Source organism: Phyllobates terribilis, unplaced genomic scaffold (genome assembly GCF_046119375.1).
Source record: "Phyllobates terribilis strain yellow unplaced genomic scaffold, ASM4611937v1 Scaffold_1__5_contigs__length_1240528914, whole genome shotgun sequence".
NCBI classification, from domain to species: Eukaryota; Metazoa; Chordata; class Amphibia; order Anura; family Dendrobatidae; genus Phyllobates; species Phyllobates terribilis.
This window is the reverse complement of record NW_027362761.1, coordinates 901622041-901640050: the sequence shown is the minus strand read 5'-3', so window position 1 is coordinate 901640050 and position 18010 is coordinate 901622041. Positions and strand designations below refer to the sequence as shown.

Genomic DNA, 18010 nt, shown 5'->3' with positions numbered 1-18010 from the left:
AATATATAGAAAGGATATAAATGAGCTTGAAAAGGTACAAAGGAGGGCAACAAAATTAATAAAGGGAATGGAGGGACTGCAATACCCAGAGAGGTTGGCAAAACTAGAACTATTCAGCCCGGAAAAGAGAAGGTTGAGGGGGGACATAATAAATGTGTACAAATATGTTAGGGGACAGTATAGAGATCTTGCCCGGGATTTGTTCAAAAGAAGGGATATTACGGTAACAAGAGGGCACTCACTAAGACTGGAAGAGAAAAGGTTTCAGCACCAGCATAGGAAGGGGTTCTTTACGGTAAGAGCAGTGAGAATATGGAATTCACTGAGTGAGGAGATGGTAATGTCGGATTCACTACACCAGTTCAAGCGGGGACTGGATGCATTTCTAGATACCAGGCAGATTTCAACATATACTTAAAAATAAAATAAAATAGTAGGTTGATACAGGGATTTATTCTGACTGCTGGTTTCAGAGTCGGGAGGGAATTTTTCCTCAGGTGAAGATTGGCCAAATCATTTGGGGTTTTTGCCCTCCTCTGGATCAACTTTAGCAATTACAGAACTAACAGGTCGGACTTGATGGACGCAAGTCTTTATTCGGCTTTACAAACTATGTTACTATGTTAGTCTTTATATAAAATAGTGTCTGCCTCTAAATGGCTAATGACAGAAAAATGAGCTGGTCACTTCTTTTAGTTGCCTCATGGCTTTCGAAGACTGAAGCTGGTAAAAGAAGGTACAAAAGATGGAATGTAAGCTAAGCAAGTCGTTTTGTCATTGAGCATATACATAGCATTCTTTAACTATTTTTTTTAATAACTTTTTATCTACCTGAACAAGACTGTGCGTGCACTAACCCTTGACTGAATCTTTTCCAACAAACATATATATAATTTTTCTCCTATATACCATGCTGTGCACAGATCAGCTGCATGTACAATATGACAAGTTCCCTTTAAGTGCTGGACCCATAGAATGAGCATCCATTCAGGCCCATGTATATAACTGTGACAAACTACATACAATGAGCTCTATGCGTGTAGCTAACAGTCAGTGTTGCCATATGCACGGTGTCACGTAGTCAGTCAGGCTCTCACGGGCTACATCTTGACAGAACCATTACAAAGTGACAGTACTACAAGTATTTTGGGGGTTAACCCCCTTACGTAGGAGGCATTGCAAAATGTTCATGAAGCTGTCAACAGGAAATGAACACTTTGCACCTTAAAAAGTTTTACACGGTGCTTCAGGCTAAAAAGCCGTAAATATACATTGTTAAGGAATCTGGTCGTTGCGATCTGCCAAGCCACAAATTCTGTTTACTCCATCTACAGAACAAAAAAAATATTCTATTAAGTATCTTTCAACATGCGCCAGTCCGTTTTACACAGGCTCTATGTGGCAAAATGTGAGAATGCTTTAAATTAAATCTATGTAGGCCCGAGATTTCTGAGAAACAAAGGATTGTAACATGATGTCTTCTTATTCAAAACAGATTTTACTCCTCATATGAAGGCAACGTGTTACGTGGAGCTGGAATTCATTTCTTCAGTCAGATCTAAGTTTATGTGTCATGTAACATAATATAGACTTAAAAGTCTCCAGATCCCCATCTGTGGACAGTAACACGTTTCGCTAGCAGAGTCTGCACATGGAGCCGCCTTCACTTTCACACTGATGAAAGTAGCAGGGACCCATTTATGCCCTGAAACAGCCGGGAACATGGGACCATTCACTTTCAATAAAACAGCTGTAAGGTTTAAAGGGCTGAAAAAGCATCTGAGAACAAAAGCTCTGCCTTCACACCACTGGGGCTTTTGTATTTAAACCTACCACTTATGTGACATGACACTTTGGTTAATGACAAACAATCAGCCAAAGCATTGGCATTTGGAGGTGTTAAACAAACACCTTATGTGTTGGTGCCAAAAAGCTCACCTCTTTATACACTTAATGCTGCTGTAATCTGTATAGTTTGTTCTCTTTTATGTACATTTTTTGTTTTTTAAACCAGGATTCAACATATAACAAGTAGCCATTTCTACTTCAAACCTCTATGCATTTTGTCATGTACATCTCCACAAAATCTACTTGAAAAAACAGTCCTCAAACCACCTAAACATTTTTCCATTGCAGGTTCGATATTGTAAAAAGAAAAGAAAAAAAAGAAGACGTTTCACTTAAAACACAGGTCAATCAAGAGCAAACTATATTCTTAAGCCATGTTCACATGTCCAGTAATCATCCGTTAGAAACGGATCCAGCAGCAATCCATTGACTTGTGCAGACAACTTTTTGTCCAGCTATAAAAAAAAAAAAAAAGGCTCTTTTTTTAACATTGAAGTTTATGGAAAATGGATTTGTTAAATAGTCATCCGTTTTTCTTATTTGAAACGGATACAGTAAGCAAAAAAAAAATCCTTTTCAAATGAAAGAAAAATGGATGGCAATTTAACAGATCCATTTTCCATAGACTTCAATGTTAAAAAACGGATCCAGTTGAAATCAGTTTTTTTTAGCTAGACAAAGTTGTGTCTGCACAACTTTTTTCAATGGTTTGCTGCTGCATCCATTCTAATGGATGATTTCTAGACATGTGAACATATCCTTAATGTGATGACCCAGAGGAAACTAAAAACCATTATAGCTGATACTAATTGCCCCATGCTAAGGGAAAAATTCAATCCTGAATCCAAATATCAGAATAAAATCCCTGTACAAAATTAAAGCACATATATCTTGTAATATTTGTTTCAAGAAAGGCCTCCAGGGTCATCTTAAAGAGGACCTTTCCCTAGAATTTTTTTTTATTTAAATGGAGTCCTTCCTACAAGTGGTGCAGCTCCATTGATTGTGAAACATGTTTTTTTCTTCTGTACCCCTTAGTTCTGAAGTTATGCCCCCTTGTAATAACGGTGAATATTTTCCCTTTCAACAACAGAACTTGTAGGTGAGCACGGCCATGTTTTGTTTGATCGGCATCAGAGGAGTAAAAGCAAAACACCCACTGAAAATATCTGTGGTATATGTCAAATTGGTTGGAGGAAAATTTTGCACCATTGTTATGAAGGAACATCATTTTGAAACTGAGGAGCGCAGAAGAAAAACAGAAAAAAAAAAAAAAAGTGTTCAAGAATGAGGGTTATCCATGTGCGAATTCACAACAGCTCAAATTATAAATCCAATCCATTGCAAATACATGTCAGGTGCACGTACCCTACAGCCGGCCACAGGCTCATTGTAGGACTGTGCTTTTTTTGCCAATGCCATAACATACAATTACCACAACGCACATTTTGTCATTGTCAAAAAAGAAAAGTCCAACAGATACTCATTAAATAGCTTTCATAGACCAAGGCTGACCATATACATTAGACAGCTGTCTGACAAAAGCCTGATCCTCATCTCCCCGGAAACCTTCGATGGGGGAAGAATTGGGACACCTCCATACATATTATATAGTCGGCGGCTTCAACAACTTGAGACGTAAGATGGTTCTCACAGGGGTAGATTTACTACTTGATGCCTCCCTGACCAAAAGTTTAAATTTAGGTTAAATTCTAACATTTTGGAATCTCATATAGATGGAAGTTTTGTCCAACTTTAAAAGAACCACCATCATTTCATATAATACTTTCCACTTTACCAGTTCTCTCAAAAAAACGTATAAAAGCTTTAATTTCACACAAGTCTTATAGTTAAAAAAAAAATAACTCTAAATAAACATACTTTTACAGAAAGCCACTTAGATCATAGACAGTGGTTATTTGTAGTAGTATCAACAAATGATGTGAGAAGATACTCCAATTCTTCAGAAACTGCTGGAGACAATCAAGGCACAGTTCACACAGAAAGAACCCATTTTATGCTTTGTGCTGCCAAGGAGAATTTGAAGGCTCATAAACATTACACAGAAATCTGACCTGGACGGAGTCTGAGAAGAAAAACTCGAGTAACACACAGTGAACTTACTGTTCTTGGAATGGGTGGAGACAAAGATCCATTTGACATGTATGGGTCATTCATATTTGGCATCATGATGTAACTTGGGTATCCAGGATACGAAGGGCCTTTGCTGTATAAACCACCATCCGGATGCTTTCCAGCTATTCACCGCCACAAAAACAGAAGAGAAGAAAAATAATCTTATGAAAAAGGCATTTAACATTTACCATCATGGAGTCAAAGCCTTACATGGTGGTTTTTGTTAGTCGTGCTGTAACTTATCCATAGTAAGCGCCAACTTTTAAGACTTGCCATACATATTTGATTGATGTTGGACATATCCAAATATTTTAGTGGAATAGCCCAAAAGGCTAATGTATGTGAAGGTAGCTGGACAGTCCTGATATTTGCCATCAGGAGAAAGGACAGTACAATCCTTTGTTCAGAAGCAGCTTATTCCAACACTTCATGCTAAGATACATGCCATCTAATATGTATGGCCATCATTAAGGCGGATTCACACTTGGCAGATTACGTTGCAGAAATGTGTGTGATTGGAAATAAGTTCATTCATCTGAATGGGGATGTTTTAGAAACAAGCACTTGATTTCTGCAAGTTCAGATGAATGGGACAATAAAGCAATTTCTCTATCAAAATAGCTCACTTGTGAATCTGCCCTCACACTCTTAGGGCTCTTTCACACGTCCGGATATTGCCGGTACCGGAAAAACCAGTACCGCAGATATCCGTCCCAGTGTGCACCTGTGTGGCATAGGTGTGCCGCATCAGGATCACACATACCAGTGCCTGGGAATCACCAGTACAGTTAGGGCTGTTCCCAAGCGCACGGTGCTGAATGCTGCCCTCATCATAGTTCCCTGCCGACACTGCGATCAGCACCAGCAGGGACAATGATGAGGGTAGTAGTCTGCTCCCACAGTGTCCACCTGTAAAAATAAGAATAAAATAAAAAATCCGTATACTCACCTGTCCTAAGTGTCTCCGGCTGTAGTCCATGCTAACACTCACACCAAGTTGCTGGGGAGAATGACTCCTGCAGTGAGATAGCCTTGGAGCTGCGCTCAGTGAGCGGTGTCCTGTCACTCACTAAGCTCAGCACAGCACCAGGGCTCGCTCGCTGCAGGAGTGAGTGGTTGCATGGATTACAGAAGGGGACACTTAGGACAGATGATTATATGGATTTTTTTTAAATGTAACAATGTAAAAATGACATTGCTGTGCACATGTTCAGTCTTTTGTGCCTTCTTTTAATGGCTTCAGGGTTCAAAAGCTGTTAAACGGTATGTTTATTCTTTGGGTGGCTTTGTTTGGAAGTCTTCCGCACTTTATAGTTGAAAGTAAAGAGTAAAAAGACGCAAGCAGTTGAGAAAATGATAGCAAAACCGCCAATAAAGCCTCTTCAGCAAAATAGACCGCTGGCTTTTTCCTGAAGAGGTTTCACCGGCATCTTAAAGATGTTGTGGGCTCATACCCTAAATAAGGAGAACAGCACAAAGTAGTAGTGGATGGACCTTTTAGATATTGGCTTTCAGCCCATGGCCAGAAAGTGTCTACAGCTCCTTAGTCAGAAGACAAACTTATTAAGACCACATTTACACATCAGTATTTGTATGCTAAAACCAGGAATGTCTCCAAAACACAGAACAGGTGTCTGTCCATCGTTCATTTATAGTTTCTCTCAGTAAATTCCATTCCTGGCTTTTACATGCAAACACTGATGCAAAATACTGACGTGTGAATGAAGCCTAAAAGCAAGGCCAATGCGAAATTCAAAAATAAAAGCTAATGATGCACCCCTGACAAATGTTAAAAATTAATGCATGCTTTTTCAGCACATTGTTAACACGGCCAAAGACCTAAGGTATGCAGACATGTAATAAATTATTTAACACTGTGCTATATGGACAATCCCTTTTCATATTAGAGTCAGGGGTTTGTAAAATGGAACACCCATTAATGATCTGTTATTGCCAGGGAAAACTGATTGTGATACGCTCACACTGCCATATATGCGAATGACACTTGGATCAAACTGTCAAGAGCTTGATCCAAGTGTCATCTTACTGTGATCTGATTCTCTCACATGAAAGAATCGTATCACAGGTGAGGAGAAGATGGAGAACTTAATTTCTGCATCTTCATGGTCTCAGACTGCACTTGGATGACATCAGAGTGCAGTCTGATGTTTTGCACGCACCCACAGACTTGTATGGGTAAGTGTGCTCCGGTTTGCAGAGACACTTGTACCATGCTGTGATAGATTCGGCGTGAGAAAAAAAATAAAATCGCTGATCTGCACTGCCCCATAGTACAACATTGGTCCGAGCGCTATCTATAAAACATCTCATAGCACTCATCCAAGTTATATGCTAATGTGAGCGAGCCCTTAATAGAAGAGAAGTTCAGAATAATTGCATTTCTATCAATCACAACACAAAAAAGAAAGGAAAAAAAATGTGATAAAAGAAAACATTGTTCAAAAGCAAATCCTATATATTACTAGGATGTATTCCTACAAGTGGAAAAAGGCCGAATTTATAATTTATCTCCTTGACAAGTGAGAAATTGTAAGGCTTATTATTTTCTAAATTTTGGTTGACGTGAAGAATTTTGAGTGGTATGCGAGCACTTGGAAGAGTTTAAGAGTTTATGATACAAGTCTGCTTATTTTTCTTCGGCGAGAGGTGATACTTGAATGTCTACGCCTGCTGTATTCTTAATGTGTCAGCTGTTCGTAAAACCACAATCGTCTTCCTATTCATACAGTATTATTATGTCAGTTGTTCATTGTAGGCGACTATTTATTTATGAAAACAGTGGCCTTTGTGTTAAATGTTGTGTAATGTGACCACTACACGGGACAGGCTGGCATCTCACTATTATATTACGTTACCCTGCTCTCCTTATGAATACTTGTCACATGAACAATTGCTTCCATTCATGCCAATTGACTGCAATTAAACCCAGACTGTGATACAAATGTAACATAAGGTTCCCCCCACATAGTTTAACCCACAGTGGGGATCCATTGTATATTGAATTCAAATCAGGACACCTAAGTGACAAGTAGTTTGGTAACCTACATTGTTTCTGGGGCCAGGGAAACTTATATAGGAGATGCTCAAAATCTGCATTTAAATACGGAAATGTATAGCAAAAAGTGGAAAAAAAATATAGTAAATCTGTAGGTCAGAGTGAAATTCACTGGTCCCAAAGGGGATGTTCTCCAGCACCAAAGGAAAGTAGCCTTTAAGCATATAAAGAAAAAAAATGGGCAGAATGTGCACATATTAAAAAACACATAATGCTTACACATTTCAGGTAGACATACCTTTAAATCACAGCTATAATTGTAAGCAGTGTGTTTTATTTTTAGTTTTTTTTTTATATATTTAAAAAACTCTGCCAATTTGTTTATCCTATATGATTAAGGGTTTGTCCATCCAAAACACGTTTTTTTTTTTTTGTTTTTTTTTTAATGTGCACATTCTGCCTTTTTTTTTTTATTCTATATGATCAAAGGCTAAGCTTTAACTACCTTCCTTTGGGGCTTGTGAACCTAAAAGCCAGACCAGTGCATACTCCATGCACCACACCCAGACCACAGACTGTCTACCCTGGAAGATTCCTGGGATACTTATCTCTACATGGGTAATGAGCTGAATTTACACTTTTTTTTTAGAACATTTTTTTTTTCTTAAGTTTCAAAATGGTTATTTTTTCAGCATATTCCACACATTTTGCCCCAGTTTATTTCAACTAGGATTTCCCATAAACCCCCCACCCCCATAAATCATAATCTGACCATACACATTAGATAGCCGACATATCTCCTCCGACTTCCCCATACACCGGAACGTTCGGGCGAGTGTTCCTGTGCACCTGATGAGAGAGATGCTACAAAATCATTTGGCAGCGGCAAATCTTCCCATCGAACAAAAATGATTGGGCATTTGAATTCCAACCACATAAAGCTTATGCCATCTGATACAATCTCCTGGAACAAGTCGGGAAGCCATCACACATATTAAATGGCTTGTAAATCCATCCCGAATTGGCAGGTTTGTCCAGCATTTATCTAAGGAGTTTTCCTCTTCTACCAGTTTGTTTGACCAATTCTTAAGGAGATTCTCTAAATTCAGATGCTTTTTACCTTCATACTTGTCTATGCAGTAGCTGGCAGCTAATCTACACTAGTTCCTTCAGTGCACATAGGCAGCCATGGTTCTCGGCAGCTCGGGTCCCATTTATGTAGTACGATGCCCTAACGAGAACAATAATCTTTTACTCTGCTCAAAAGATCATTTCATCCGATAAATGAGCATTGGCAGCCTGTTTACACGGAAAGATAATCGTGATTTGAGCGTTTTTAGAAAGGCTCGTTCACTATTATCTTATAGTGTAAATGCCCCTTAAGAAAGTTGGGTTAAAACCATTTTATAAGCCTTCATGCTTTGCCGAATGTCCAATACACATTTTCAGGTCAGCCGGTCGAGCAGTCTTAGGCTAGATTCACACATCTATGGGAGTTACCATCAGAGATATCGATGTACATACTTTTATGCTCCAAAAAAGACAAGTATTTTAGGAGAAACAAACCCATTTTTCTCTTCAGGTGTCATTCTAGTTTCACCAGTTTTTTTTTTCTCATCTTTTAATTTTTTTTCCTTCACTGAAGCAGGTAAACTATTTTTTTTATTTAGCCATTGACTCTTCATGTATCAGTTAAAACTAGGTGAAACTCAGAAAACTGAAGTACAAAGTAGGTCTCCCTGGCTTCATCCATGTCTAACTCATTACCTTTAATGGAGTTTCACCGACAGGAGACATGGACTTGTTTTTAAAATTGATGCGTGCTTGGGTCAATGAAACTTTGTGGACCAAGGTGATTCCGAGAAAAAAATAAATAATCATAAATAATGGATGGCAGTAAAACATGTCACATTAATATGCGAATAAAGTACAGCAAAATAACCCTATTGAAGCAGTCAGTCAATAGTGCTATGGAGCATTTATACCTGCAACCTCCAGGCCAAAAAGTTACCAATGATCAATAGATATATATTTATCTATATAGATATTTTAATGGCCTGTCTGTTTATTGACCAGTTTATAGACAGGCGACCAGACTTCCATGTGCACAGAAGGCTTATATGTTCGTCTAAATTAGCATTTAAGCTGGCTATATGCTTCAGATAGCAGTTTTTAATGGACAGGTATTATTCCAGACCCCCAAGGTGGGTGCGTTCTTAATAGGGAGACGATAGTAAAGGCCCCCATTCACATCAGATCACTGTTGGCTGAATATTCATTGGCAGACAGTCAAATCCTCCTGACAAATCCATACAAAGGAATACTCAGCTCACGCAAGCTCCTGTGTTCTCTGTAAGGCCATGTTCACAGGTTCAGTATATGGTGTAAGGCGGCAGTGTTCACACAGTGCAGTAACTGAGGCAGTTACCCAAGCAAGTCCAACATAAACAGCTTTATTCAGCAACTCACGGGTAAACAGAAAGTCCTCCGGTTCGCAGCCAGGTTAACATCAGTCCATAACAACGGTTGCCGGGGGCAACGGCCACGCCGGGCCGCTCAGAGCCTGACAGGTGCAGAGCCTTCCCAGGCGTAGGTTCAGCTATACACAGGCCAACACGCTTTCCTGCTATGTTCCTAGCAGGTCCCAACACTGAACACTAATCCTTAGTGCAGGGTTTTTAAAGGACCTGTGGCAAGAGCCACTAGAAAACCCGGGTTGGAGGGAGGAGGCTGCCCCACTGCCTTCCTGTAGCCTCCTCCAAGAAATGAAGACCCTGCCGGGTCTTACTAATCTGCCTTAGCCAGATAGCCTGACAAGGTCATTGCTCACCTTCATTCCTGCATTGCAGCCGCAGGTGTGTGTGTGACTGCAATGCACTCCAATGGTTTTAAATAGGTCTCTGTACACATTCTGGGGGAGATACAATGTCCCTCATATATGATCCCAGTCACTGCCTCACAATGGTCAGTATTTGTAAGCCAAAATCAGGAGTGGAACGATCAGAAGAAAAGTATAAGGCCACATGCACACGTTGAGTATGTTGTAAATTTTTTATAGCAGTATTTGTAAGGCAAAATCAGAAGTCAGCAAAAAACGTAGAAGTTGTACACGTGTTTCTATTATACTTTTCTTCTGATTGTTCTTCTCCTGGATTTGGCGTACAAATGCTGAGGTAAACTACTGACCAAATACTGAACAGATGAACGTGGTCTCAGAGAGCTGCTGCCAGATTCTCCTGGAGCACAGAGGGACCGGCCACTGAAATTCAGCAGGCTGCATCCTTCTCTCCCCCAACATCGTCTGTGTGTAGAGAGTCGGGAGGCTCCCATATTCAGACTGTCAGGTGATCCTGCCAAGTTTGTCAATGTGTATGGGGGCTTTAAATGGTATCTGTCAGCACGAATTAGCATCACAAACTGCTCTAAGCATGTTATAACCGTCTGGGCTGTGCATAAATGATAGAATAAGGTGTATACTCACCCGTTCAAAATGTTGCCACCCAGGTCCGATGTAGTCCACGTTCCTCTATTCTGTCTTCGGCGTCTGTGAATTGCAGTAAAGTGACTGCTATTCACAGGTGCCGGGTAGTGACTACGACGCTCAGAGACGCTGATTTTCGCTGTGCTCAGCGAGACCCGGCAACGATGAGGAGCGTTGACGTCACTATGAATCGCAGTCACTTTACTGCTATTTACAGAAGCCAAAGACAGAATCTAGGAACGTGAACTACATCGGACCTAGGTGGCAACATTTTGCATGTTAAATTTGTGCATGAGGGAGTGTCTATTGTCTCTATTTCTGTCTTTTTATGTCTTTCAGGTATCATTTTCTGGACTTCTTCGGATTCGTTGGGTCACTTTGGACCTGCATGGTATTTTTTTTTTTTTTTAAATTTCAATAAATTGGTGAATGAGTGATAGTGTGCTGAAGCAGGAGCAGGCTGGTAACCATGATAAACATCGGGTTACTAGGGGCACACGCGCACCTAGTAACCCGTTGTTTATCATGGTTACCACTCTGCTACGGTGAGCGGGAGGTTACCGCTCACTTTAGCAGGCTCGTAACCATGATAAACAGCGGGTTACTAAGTGCGCGTGTGCCCCTAGTAACCCGCTGTTTATCATGGTTACCAGCCTGATCGCTGCTCCCGCTGGTCACACACAGCGATGTGCGCTGACCAGCAGGGGGGCAATGACCAAAAAAAGGTCCAGGACATTTTGCAGCGATCAGCGACCTCACAGCAGGGGCCTGATCGCTGCAAAGTGTCACACATAACACCAAAACCGTGACACACCAGCGATCTCGCTATGTGAGACAGGGGCTTAAGATCTATGTTATTCAATGAGGCAGCACAGATCTTTGTCTTTTTTCAAAGCTTTATTTGGCGAGAGAAAAAAAAATCAATTGCCTTACTGACCATCAGAGTTGCATCCAATTTTTACATTACAATTCTGTAACATAGGAAACTGTAAATGGTCCTGTAAAAGATTAATAGCTGCTGAGTAAAAAAAATAGATTGCACACTGACAGCACACGGATGACAAGTGAGAAAAAAGAAAATCATCCCACTTTTCTGGATGAAAATCAGATCAATTTTTTATATTTCAGCTTAGACGTAGCCACTCAAATGTAGCATAGTTATCTATAGGAATGGTTGTGAGGAGCCTGATGTTGTTTGGAAAGAGCAGCTCCCACTCTATTTCTACAAGTATATATCCCCAGAACTAGACATATGGAGAAAGACACTTTTTGGAACTTTTTGTTAGCAATGCAATTGAATAGTACGACACTCTGCCACTTCCCAGCCTGTAACAGATTGATTTACAAATGTAGATTAGATCGACTTTTAATTTATTTCTCTTTAAAATGTATTGTATAATAATTTATCTTTATGTGAATAGAAGTAACCTATTTGAACTCACCATCATCCGGGTGTTCTCTGGACTTTTCGTGATAAGAGTCCGGTCTTCTTCTTGAAAGCTGAGAAATATATATACAATGTGATTCTCTAGAAAATATTATTAATTATCCAATTATGCATCATGCATAAACTTTACCATTGCACATTGGTCATACACACTAGAAATTTGCAAACAAGGTGACAATGTCAGTTGTATTACTGAGTCTAATCTAACTTATGGAATATTAGCCCTACTACTTTTGATGCTACATGGAGTCTGCTCTTAAACTTTAGTGCAGATTGTTGGGAGTTCTCCTTTAACAAATATAACCCTAACATTGATATACTGCCTAAATTAAATCTAAAATGCATAGATATAATTAGAATGAACAGTGGGGCAGACATAACCCCAACAATGAAACTGTCCTATTAACAGTGCATTTCCTTCCTGTGTTAGAACAAGGTATCTGATAATGTGCTTGCTGAATTAGGGGGGCTGCCATCTGACAGCAATTACCCAGTTTGCATCTGTTCATTAACCCACTTCCTCAGTGTTGGAAGTACCTATTTTTTTTTTTAAATAAATATTCTTTGTACAGCTATGTTTTTGTTTTCAACTGTGGCCTTTAACTAAATATTATCACAGGATGTACTTTATGCAGGGAGCAATATTTACTGAAGAAAGCAGTGAAAAATGTACTACCCAAGAAAAATTTGCTTTTGCTCAATGTCTGAAAGTTAGGCTGGTGCCGTACGACCGTATAGGCTCTCATCCGAGAGAATCAGGTCAATTATGCAAATCACACTGATCGGAGTCTGATCGTAGTGTGATCCAATTCCCTCGGATGAGGAGAAGATGGTGAAATAAAAACGTCTCCATTCGATCAGTCCGTGGACTGTACGCAGATGTCATCCACGTGCAGTCTGATGTTTTCCACTGACTCGTTGATTTGTATGGCTGAGTGGATCAAACTTGGGCATGCTGCAATTTTTTTCCCCAGATCGACTCCGTCTGAGGGAAAAAAAAAAAAATCAGACACGTGCACGGCCCAATAGCGATCCAATGTTTTGTCGGATTGCATTCGCAACAAAAATACGGTCATGTGCACAAGCCTTTAACAAAAGGTATTGACAGAGATAAAGGGCAGCCAATTCTAAAGGGAATCTGTCACCAGGTTTTTGACACTTAATCTGAGAGCTGCATAATGTAAAGACAGAGACACAGATTCCAGTGATGTGTCATTTGCTTTGCTGCTTGCTATAGTTTTGATAATGTCCTGTTGATAAAACCGTGATTTTATCATCTGAGGTCTAGTAAACCTGCTGCCATATAGTTCTCCATATTCTGTATAACCTCACTCCCAATTGGCAGCTTTCTGCCTATGCGCATTGTATACAGAAAGCTGCCAATCAGTGGTGTGGGCAGGATTATACAGAGCTCAGCATTTTGAAAACTGGTAGATCTGCTTAAAATTAGTTGTTTTTTTTTTAATCAAAACTGCAGCAAGTAGCCCAGTAAGCCAAACATTCCTGGAATCTGGGTCTCTGATCTTATATCATGCTGCTTAGATTGGGTAGTAAAAACCTGGTGACAGATTCCCTTTAAAGTCCCATGTATTTTGGGTTCATTTTTGCTAACCTCTAAAATTCTTTTGGGAATAGTCAATCATTCCAGGCTTAAGCACTAGTCGTACAGGCGGGCCCTGGCAGCTTCTCCTCACCCACTGACAGTGACTGACAAGCCTCTGCTCTGTGCATAGGCAGAGGCTAGTCATTCACCCACCTGTACGACTAGGTCACCCATGCACCTCGGTCCCTGGCGGCTAATATAGGTTTTTCTCTGAAACGTTGCAGCGTTCAAGATCCTGTTGTGAGGTGACCAGATTTCAAGGAATACTACTCAGTGTATAGACCAGATTTTACTATGTCACAACTCTAAAACCATAAGAATAACCTCAGCATTAAGAATAACCATAGAGGTGTATTGGGATGGAATGGCATCAGCAGGCCACCCTGCCTGGACCAGGTATTTTGCTGGCCTAATCATGGGCTCACAGATTACAGAAAGTGATGTTTTATTAACCCTAAAGCATTTTAGAACACTGTTAAAAAACAAGCTCAGCTTGGCTTTCTCCACAGGCCTTTCCCTTCTTGTGTATTTGGGAGAAATGTGTCAATTAAAAAGGGGAATTCACTAGTTTGGAAGTTTTCCCCTATCTACTGTGTAGGAGTTAACTAGGGAATCCCACTGCTGGAACCACCATGGATCCTGAGAACCAGGACGCTTCATTCATTTTTAGGGGCATGCCAAATACCAGCCAAGCACAGCATTCAGCTATCTCCGGTGGTCCCATAAAGAATGAATAGAGCGGGTGTGCGCATCATCTTCAGAGCCCTAATTCTCAAGGATAACCTGTGGGTTATGGGATAACTTCCAAACTTAAGAATACCCCTTTAAACTTAACTTGGCAGAGAAAAGCCAAAGTGAGCTGGCCATCAAACATTTCTCTCCATATCAGACTTGTTTTTGAAAACACTGCAGCTATTCAGAGTATCTATCTGTATGAGGGGGACAGCCTAGTTTTCATGCTGTCCATAGTTAATAGGGGGTTTCCCATCCCCAAGCTCCTATCCCAATATGTAGTAGGTGTAATAATAATAAATATTATTAATAATAATAGCAAATACCTACAATTAGAAATGTAGTATAGTTCTCCTGATAACCTATGTCGCTTACCCCATGTGCAGGCATTGCAGTAACTTAGGTATCCATGGTTACAACCAATAACAGCTAACTTTCACTATACGAGTGGCCGTATCCATGGATACTTAAACTACTGAAATGCCCTGCACATGGGGTAGGTGACATAGCTAATCTGAAGAACTATACTACATTTCTAATTAGAGGTATTTACTAACATTATAACAGCTTCTTCATATTGGGATAGGTCCTTGGAGATGGTAATACCCCTTTAAAAGAAGCTTAAAAAGATGGTACATATGCACAGCATGAAACTGTTGATTGGTTTAATTCAAAGGGGATTTACCACTATAATGTTTTATGAGACTTCACTTTCTGTAACTTTCATTCATTCACAGTGGAGAGAGAAGGCTCATGCTCTGCTCAAGTGAATAGGAGGCTATCCTAAAATGAATAACCTACTTTAATCAATAAGTCATAACATCGTATATTGGAACAAAAAAATATTCAAAATTTAACGATTATGTATGATCTAGTTTAAATCCTTGGTACCCAAGAAAAAAATATATTACTGAAATACAGTTCAACCAACACTTCCGAACGACACAGATGAGAAAAATACAGCAGGTATCATTTTGGTATCAACCATTTGGCAGCTTCAGATCAGTCAGGGGGATGTATGGGCTGTAAAGATCAGATGTCACAAGGAGCAAGAGCATTTATCACAACCACATTTCAGGCTACTCACAGTAATTGACTGTATGAGGTTTCACTACATATGAGCCAGGTAAAGAATGATCATTGAGTAATAAGTTAAGTACAGAGAAGACCACAAATCATTGTGAATTAATTCATCTTAAACTTTGTAAATATATTGCAATATCAAATGAGCATTCCCCTGTCAGTACAAAGATAACATTACAGTTGGGAATAATCAGGAAAAAGAAATTGGGAATGTTCTACAAAATTGATGTAAGGTATCCACTGTCGGCTTGTATGGGACTGAAGCGTGAGAGATCCTCAAGCAATTCAACATACATGACAAAATTCTTAGTAGGCAGCCATGTCTATGTTACACTCTCAGATGATATGCTTCCATACTAAAAGTAGATACACATTTACCATAGATCAGAAATGTGGCTAGTAAGTTCCTTCTGGTGTTACGATTTAGGGAGAAGTGTAAGATTGAATATTATTTTTAGATTATGACTATTAATTGTAATATTCAATGTATAAGTAAATAAAATCGGCACTTTCCCACCAGTTATATCATTACAATTCCGACCGAGGGAGTCACAAAAATACAAATTTGTTACGTGAAGCTCACAAGCTTCCCCGAACGCCCCAGACTCACTTGCCTGCATTGCAATATGCAACAATGAACGTATTATGCATCTACAAGGAGCAACCAGCTCATTCTTCGATGAGAACCATAGCATTTTAATATTCAGGAATTGATTTACGCCAATATTTAGATTTGCCACTTATTCACAGTAAGACCAAAAAATGAAAATGGAAAAAAAAAAAAGTATTATTTGTAAGAAAGACGACAGATTGTACGCATGTTCTGTAATCACGTTGAACTCATTGACTCATGTCATCATCACAGGTCTACTGCATGCCTGTCGCCACATTTGTGTCCTATTATTTATGCAATGGGAAAATACGCTGATGAAAATAAAGGGGCATCAAACCAATATTCTCTACATATTCGGATGCAACAAACGTACATGCTGGTTTTCTATGGGTTCTATATTGAGTATGTGATCGTATCTTAGTATCATGAAAAGAATGGCTGCATGGTTTAGCTATTTTTTCCTACATCACCTATAAACCACTTTTTTTTTTTTTTAGAATAAATTATCTTTTGACAATGAAGTAATGGGACACACACTAAACTGTGTAATGTGGCAGCATCTCTGGGTGGGCACACTTATTTCTGAGTGTATGTTTGCAAAATATGCCAATATCCCCTTCACTTCATGTAGCTTCACCTGCATTCTGCTTTGCTTGTGTTGGACCCAGCTGGCAATGGGGAAACTTGGGTGATGACAGCTCATTTGTGAACACAAGAGCTCTCTTTCAGCAAGGACATTTACCTATAGCAGAAGACCCATATTAGGTAACTGGAACCAAAGGGGTTAAAATAGAAATTAAAATAACTACATGCCATATATAATATATCTATAGTAAACAGGATTTACTATTGTAAAGGCATTCCAAAACGTATTAATGAAGTAATGTATTTATAGGAGAAAACCAGTCTACATCAAGTCAACATCAAGGGTTCCATCACTACTACCCTGTTACAGTTTATCAACTACAGATATCTAAAGAAACACAGTTGCTTCCACCATTGTTGGGATATCCTTTGCATAGATGAAGAGGTGTATCTGTGTCACAGATTCATTACGTAATAATAAAACAATGAATGGTGAATGTTTCCTATAGAAAAGATGATGAGCCACTTGCACGAGATCGCCTTCACGCTCTATGTATAGCTGCTCATGTACTAGCTAGTGCATCCATTCTATAAGGATTTCTCTACCTAGGTGAAGGGATTTTGCAGTGTAGCCAGACTCAGGCCTTAAGATAGAGCACTCCACATAGAGAATTAATTATTAAGCCAATTCAGCTTTGCTGGGGGATATCTGGTACCAAGATCACAATAAAAGACTAATTAAAAATAGAGTTCATGACATATGTTTGGTTCATTGCAACTTCACAGGAGGCCATCTAAGTCCTTGTGAACTTTCTCTTCTGTCTGGACACAGCCATGGTGTCTGACTAGTGTCATTTTGTGCAAGGTTCCACCAATGTGGGGGTTTATACTGTCACACATATAGAGTGAAAGCGGTTTATTCAATCACCAATGGCTCTTAATTAACCTTTTCTATATCTAAATGTTCAAGCACAGCCTGATCTTCTGGGGGAGTTTCCCAGAAATGGGTCAAATTACACAAAATTCAAAGAGCTGAGGCAGAGCTACAGTATTACATGGGGTTAATCTAAGATTAGATAGGCTGGGAAAAGTTTACATACAGGCAAAGCAAAGCAGACACAGAACTTGGACTGATAAGGGAGACTCCAGTCATCTGTGGGTTGCCATTTCAGTTGCTGTGAAACAATTAACCTAAATGACAAGTGTCCTGAATATGCAATGTAGCAATTACACAAATTTATGTCACCCTAGGAGTTCAATATCCTAAGTCAGCGCTACTCATTGCATGGGCCAAGACATGGCTGCACCACAACTCTCTGTACATGTAATAAGCCTGGAAGAGCTGCGACATCACACTGTGTAAAACTGTATGGATGATACACCCAATACCATAGTTTCTACATAAAGGAAACATGGTATGGGGCTATCACATTTCCTAATGCTATGTACAAAGTAAAGTATGTCTA

General features: G+C 39.6%; 1 protein-coding gene and 1 long non-coding RNA gene across 8 annotated transcripts in view; one reads left to right on the top strand and one right to left on the bottom strand.

Annotated features, from left to right (window-relative positions):
• Nucleotides 1–18010, top strand: part of LOC141154720 (uncharacterized) — a 39627-nt gene that overhangs the window by 9850 nt on the left and 11767 nt on the right. The window contains exon 2 of the long non-coding RNA XR_012247464.1: nucleotides 10821–10872. This is a non-coding gene — a long non-coding RNA (uncharacterized lncRNA). The remainder of the gene's footprint in view (nucleotides 1–10820; nucleotides 10873–18010) is intronic.
• LEF1 (lymphoid enhancer binding factor 1) overlaps nucleotides 1–18010 on the bottom strand; it is a 159040-nt gene that overhangs the window by 138650 nt on the left and 2380 nt on the right. For 5 of the 7 annotated variants that reach the window (XM_073641065.1, XM_073641018.1, XM_073641027.1 and 2 more), the window contains exons 2-4: nucleotides 16597–16701; nucleotides 11924–11981; nucleotides 3973–4106 (exon numbers count right to left, since the gene is read on the bottom strand). In XM_073641065.1, coding sequence (XP_073497166.1) covers nucleotides 3973–4106; nucleotides 11924–11981; nucleotides 16597–16701 — 297 coding nt within the window. The remainder of the gene's footprint in view (nucleotides 1–3972; nucleotides 4107–11923; nucleotides 11982–16596; nucleotides 16702–18010) is intronic. The other 2 variants (XM_073641055.1, XM_073641073.1) reach the window with 1 other exon arrangement.